The sequence below is a fragment of the Plasmodium gallinaceum genome (assembly GCF_900005855.1).
Source record: "Plasmodium gallinaceum strain 8A genome assembly, contig: PGAL8A_v1_60, whole genome shotgun sequence".
Classification (NCBI taxonomy): Eukaryota; Apicomplexa; class Aconoidasida; order Haemosporida; family Plasmodiidae; genus Plasmodium; species Plasmodium gallinaceum.
In genome coordinates this window covers 42,698-48,696 of record NW_021628219.1, presented here as the reverse complement: position 1 = coordinate 48,696, position 5,999 = coordinate 42,698, and the positions used below count along the sequence as shown (strand labels likewise).

At 13.2% G+C, this 5,999-nt stretch overlaps 1 protein-coding gene across 1 annotated transcript in view; it reads right to left on the bottom strand.

Annotated features, from left to right (window-relative positions):
- Nucleotides 1-2,856, bottom strand: part of PGAL8A_00078100 (conserved Plasmodium protein, unknown function) — a gene marked incomplete at both ends in the record, with an annotated part of 10,176 nt that extends 7,320 nt beyond the window's left edge. The window contains one exon of the mRNA XM_028670255.1: nucleotides 1-2,856. This exon is cut by the window's left edge and continues 7,320 nt beyond it. Within this exon, the coding sequence (XP_028525901.1) occupies nucleotides 1-2,856 (2,856 nt within the window).
- Between the last annotated feature and the right edge of the window lie 3,143 nt (nucleotides 2,857-5,999).

Here is a 5,999-nt window from a genome sequence, read left to right as displayed (position 1 = left end):
TTTTTTTTTTTTTTTTTTGTTATTAAAAAATTTCATACTATCTTTTAAAACTCCAAGTGGAACTGTAATAATACAATAATCATACAATTTATTATCAATGTGATTTTTAAAGCTAAGTTTAATATTATCATTGTATGCATAAATTTTATTAACAATTTTATTTTTTTCTACTTTTATATTTTGTTTCAACTTTTTAATAATTTTAGTTAATTCAAATGTGCAACATATATTTTTAAATATATCTAAAAATTTTAAATTGTAAAAAACATATTGAATAGATAATGAATAAATATTTATACCATAATAAGATTCAATATATAATATATATAATTTTACATATATGTATTTCGGATTCTTCTCTTTTTTCATTTTTTCTATTTCAATATTTATCACTTCACCAAAAGAAGTATATAAAAATTTTTTTTTATTTTTTATATTGCTAAAATTTTTTGAGTTAAATGCATTTTCGTAATAATTTCTTATTTTTCTAATTATTTTAAAAAATTCACTTCTCATTTCATATTTATAAATTTTCTTATTATTGTAATATATATAATGTTTATATAAATGGCGATTTATATTACTATATATATTTTTTCTTAAACAAAAATTAATCAAAGGATTCTTCCTATTTACAAATAAATTTATTTCACCTAAATAAGTTTTTCTATAATTATTTGAATAAAAAAACTTCCCTCCTATTCTATTTCTAGCTTCATAAACTGTTACATCCACATTATGATTTTTTAAAATGTAAGCTGCTGATAAACCTGATAAACCAGCACCAATAATTACTACTTTAATTTTTTTATTTATATTTCTTACAGTATTAATATGATATATTATATCATTATAATTACACTTTTTATTTTTGTTTGATTTTTTTAATAATAATATATTTTCTTCTTTGTATACAAAAATATTGTCATTTCTTCTTTCCGATATATCAATTTTTTTATCATAAAACCATCTCTTTTTTATATTGTTCAAATTAGGGTTATCAGAGAAAGTGTCATAACTAGAAGAACAATTAAGATAATCATCTATCTCATTTTTTTTATTATTTTTTCTTATAAAATCATTATCATAATCTTCTTCATTATTATTTTCTTCTTTTCCAGTTTTTTTAATTTCTTCTTTTTCTTCATTGTCACTATTTGCAAAATTAAAATCATTTAAATTATTCGGATAAAAGCAATTTAACTCATCATCAAATAAATTAAATATTAATGAATCGTTATCACTAGAACTTGAATAACAATTAGAAATATTCATATCATGATAATTATATTTAGATGTTTCACTATTTACACTCGTATATAAACTACTATTTGATTTATAATATCCACTTTTTACATTTTTTTTAGTATAATTTTTACTATTTTTATTTTCATTATTTTTATTTATATTACTAATATCAACATTATGATCTTCATCATTATTGCCATTATTATTATTAACGCTATTATAACTATTAACATTATTATTAATAACATTATTATTATTTCTACGATTACTTATAATATAATTATTATCAGAAATATTGTTATTATTTTTGTAATTATTATTGTTATTATTATTGTTATTATTATTATTGTTATTATTAATGTTATTATTATTGTTGTTGTTATTATCATCATCTTCATCATCATCATTATCATTATCATCATCACTATCATCATTATTATTATTATTATTATCATCATTATTATTATTATTATCATTATCATCACCATCATTATTATTATTATTATTATTATTATTATTATTATTATTATTATTATTATTATTATTATTATTATTATTATTACTATTATTATTATTACTATTATTACTATTATAATTATTATTATTATTATAATTATTATTATTATTACTATTATTACTATTATAATTATTATTATTATAATTATTATTATTAAAATTATTATTACTACTACTACTATCAATATTATTATTATTGTTATTATTCTGATAATTATTACTTTCATTATTTATATAACCATACAAATGTTTTCTCATAAGTATATTAAAAAATTTCATAGTTATTAAGTTGGTTTTTACATTTTCAAATTTAATAAAATTAATTAAACTCTTTGTATTGTAATTTAATTGAGAATTAGTATTATTACACATATAACTTAAAATATATTCTATTTCATTATTATTTTTTATATTAAAATTATATTTTTCTATAACATTTTCTTTTTTATCAAAAATTATATTTTCATTAATAACAATATTTTTTTTTCCATTTATGTTTGCATTATTCTTTTTTGCATAATTTTTATTAAATATTAAAAATGTATGTTTTTTTAAATTATTTAGTTTAAATTTTTTATCAACATCCTTATTTATGCTCCTTTGTAAAAGAGAATTTTTAATAGTATGATATTCTTTTTTATTATGAGAAAAATTCTTTTCATTTTTGTTATTTTGAATTATTTTATCAGAACTTTTCTTAAAATACCTTTTTTTTTTTTTTAATTTTTTTGAAATGATCTTATTTAAAGTATCCATTAAATATATTTTTTTAAATATATTATTATTCTTTTTGTTAATTATAAATTTATTTTTTTTTTTAAGAGAATTTCTTTTTTTTAAACTATAATTTTTATAATTATTTATTTTAAACATTTTTTCTAATAGGTCCATTATATTTCTATTCCTTCTTTCATTCTTATAATGATTAATTGTAATATCATTAATTCTATTCGTAAAAACATTTTTATTAAAATCATATAGAATATCTACAACCATTTTGTCATTCATATCATAAAAATTGTTATCTTCGTTTTTATTAATCCTATTTAAATGTAAAGAATTGTTACTATGATATATTAAATAACTCAACATTTTTTTTATTTTATTTATTTATATTTTTTTAACAAAAATATTTTCAAATTTTTTTTTTTTCTTTTTTTTTTTTTTTTTTTTTTTTTTTTTTATTTAAAAATAAAATATATCATATTTTATAAACACAATTATACCTTAATATATTTTTTCATTATTCACTAATTAAAAAAAAAAAAAATAAAAATCTTTCTATTTTTTACTACTTTAATTATAAAAATTCATTTTAGTGCCACATATAATTATATAATTATGTTATTTCTCATTTTTATTCATTTTATATATATATTCATTATGACATTTTAATTCACATCTATTTCATTTTCTTGATATATATATATATATTTTTTATTTTTCACTTTTTTTATTCTAAAAAATTTATAGTATATTTATGTATTTTTCAATTTTAGATTTAATTATATTTAAAATATTACTCAGATAATATCATAAAAAAATATTTTCTATATATATAATATTATTATATTAAAATAATAAATATACAAAAATATGTACTACTTTCTATATTTTTTTTTTTTTTTTTTTATTCTTAAATTTTATCACATTTCAATATGTTTATATATACATATATATAAACATATTTAAATTTTTAATTATGATTAATAAAAATAAATTCGTATTTTAACTAATTAAATTAACAAATTAAAAAAAAAAAAATATATATATATATATATATATAAATATATATAATAAATTTAATTAGATTTTAGAAAAAGTTTAATATAGTTACACTTATAAAATAATACGTAAAAAAAAATATTTACATATGTAGATTTTAGAACACTCTAAAATATAAACATATATATATATATTATAATTATTAATATAAATGAGAATAAAAAAAAATTATTGTCTAAATAAATATAAATTATTAAAAATGTATAAATAGTATAAAATTAGTGAATATTATTAATATACAAATTAATAAAGAAAAAAAAAAAAAAAAAAAAATTAATATATTTCCTTATATATTTTTTTTTTTTTTTTTTTGTTTTCTTTTTTTCTATTATTTTTCTTTTTCTTTTCTTTAGAAATATTAATACAGAATTAATAGATTAGTAGCAAATTTTTAGATAAGAAATCAAACACAAAAAATAAAATGAATAAAGTTTTTATTTAAAATATAAAAAAACATTTATTATCTTAAATATATGTATTTAAATACTTTCATTATATTTAATTTTTTTCTTAAAAAAATTATTAATTAAAAAAAAAAAAAAAAAAAAAAAGGAAAAATAATTCGTTTATTTTATTTTTTTTTTTTTTAAACTCTAATAGTTTATCTATTAGTTAAAATATTTAATAAAATGTTATATTTTACTTTTCTTTTAATCTATATAATATTTAACATCTATGTATTTACATAACTAATTTTTTGCTATGTTTTATAATTATTATATATATATATATATATATATATATACATATGTAAAAAAGAAAAAAAAATAAAATAAAAATAAAAAACTTTTAAGTGATTCTATTAATATGCATGCCATGTCAGTCATATATATTTAATATGAATATATAGATATTATATAAATAATAAATTTTTACATAAAAAAAAAAAGAAAAATTAATATACAGATAAAATTATTAATATATGTAAGCTAACATATATTATGACTAAAATATTAAAATAATTTAGTAAAAATATATAAATTGGGAAAGATGAATTATTTTTAAAGCCTTATTTAATGGTAATAATTTTTAAATTAGAAAGGTATATGATAAAAAGAAAAATATATCAAAAAAGAAAAAATGTATATAAATATATATATATATATATATATAAATGAAATAAAAGCAATTCTATATATTTAAGTTTAAATTATTTTTGCAAATTAATCAAAAAAAAAAAAAAAAAAAAAAAAAAAAGCTTCTGTATGTAAATGTATAAAGATAATAAACAAATTCATCATTAAAAATTTATAAAAAAAAAAATTAGAAAATCACTTCTGAATGCATTATTTAAATATATATGAAAATTGTTGGTCACATAAAACAAATATGTTACCCTGTGAATATTTCTAAAAATAAAAATTAGGTAAAATTTAAAATAAAAAAAATATATGATAATAAAATAAAAAGTAGCCACATAGATTAAAAAGAATAAAATACAAAAAATAGATGTACGTATTAATAAAAAAAAAAAAAAAAAAAGGAAATAAGTACAATATATAAGAATTATAGGTTAAAATTAAAAAAAAAAAAAAAAAAATAGCTAATATTTAATATGCAAAAAAAAGAGATTTTTTTTTTTTTATTGTTTGAACATGAGTTTTTTTTTTTTTTTTAAGTAACGATATTAGAATATTTTATATTTTTGAAAATGATTCAATTTTATACACACGCACACTAAAAATAAAAATATGTAAAATATCTTTTTTTTTATATAAAAATGATAAGTTTTTTTTTATAAAATTAAAAATTAAAAATGAGTTTTCTAATTTTTTTATTTAAATATAATATTATATAAAATAAAAAAAAATTTATTAAATTATATAAAAATACACAACTGACATTAAAAAAAAATATGGGAAAAAAAAAAAAAAATTCAAAAAAATAAGAATGTATAACTGCATGTGTTTGTAATTAAAATAATTATATATATATATATATAACGTTTCTAACATATTAAATAAAGAATATTTTAAATATTTTTATATGGTAAAATTTTAGATACTATATAAAAAAGTTCCAAGTAATTTTTTTATTTTAATATGAAAAAAAAAAAAAAATAAAATATAAATATGTATTGTAGTAAGCCTAAATATATTTACATAATATCTTGTAATCTTTTTAGAAAATTCCTATCAGAAATAACACACTAAAATATATATATAATAAATAAAAGAAAAAAAAAAAAAATATATATATATATATATATTAAATCCATTTAAATTAATATAGAATAAATTAATTAGATTAAATAAAAAACTAAAATAAGAGAAGGAATATAAATTAAATAGTTGTTATTAATTAAAATGAAGGAATATATATTAAGTAAAAATAATATAAATGTAGTAAAATAGACTATATTGAAAATAATGAGAAGTTTACGAAAATAAAATAGTGTATATAATTAAAAGTAGAAAAAAAAAAAAAAAAAAAAAAAAAAAATTTTTATA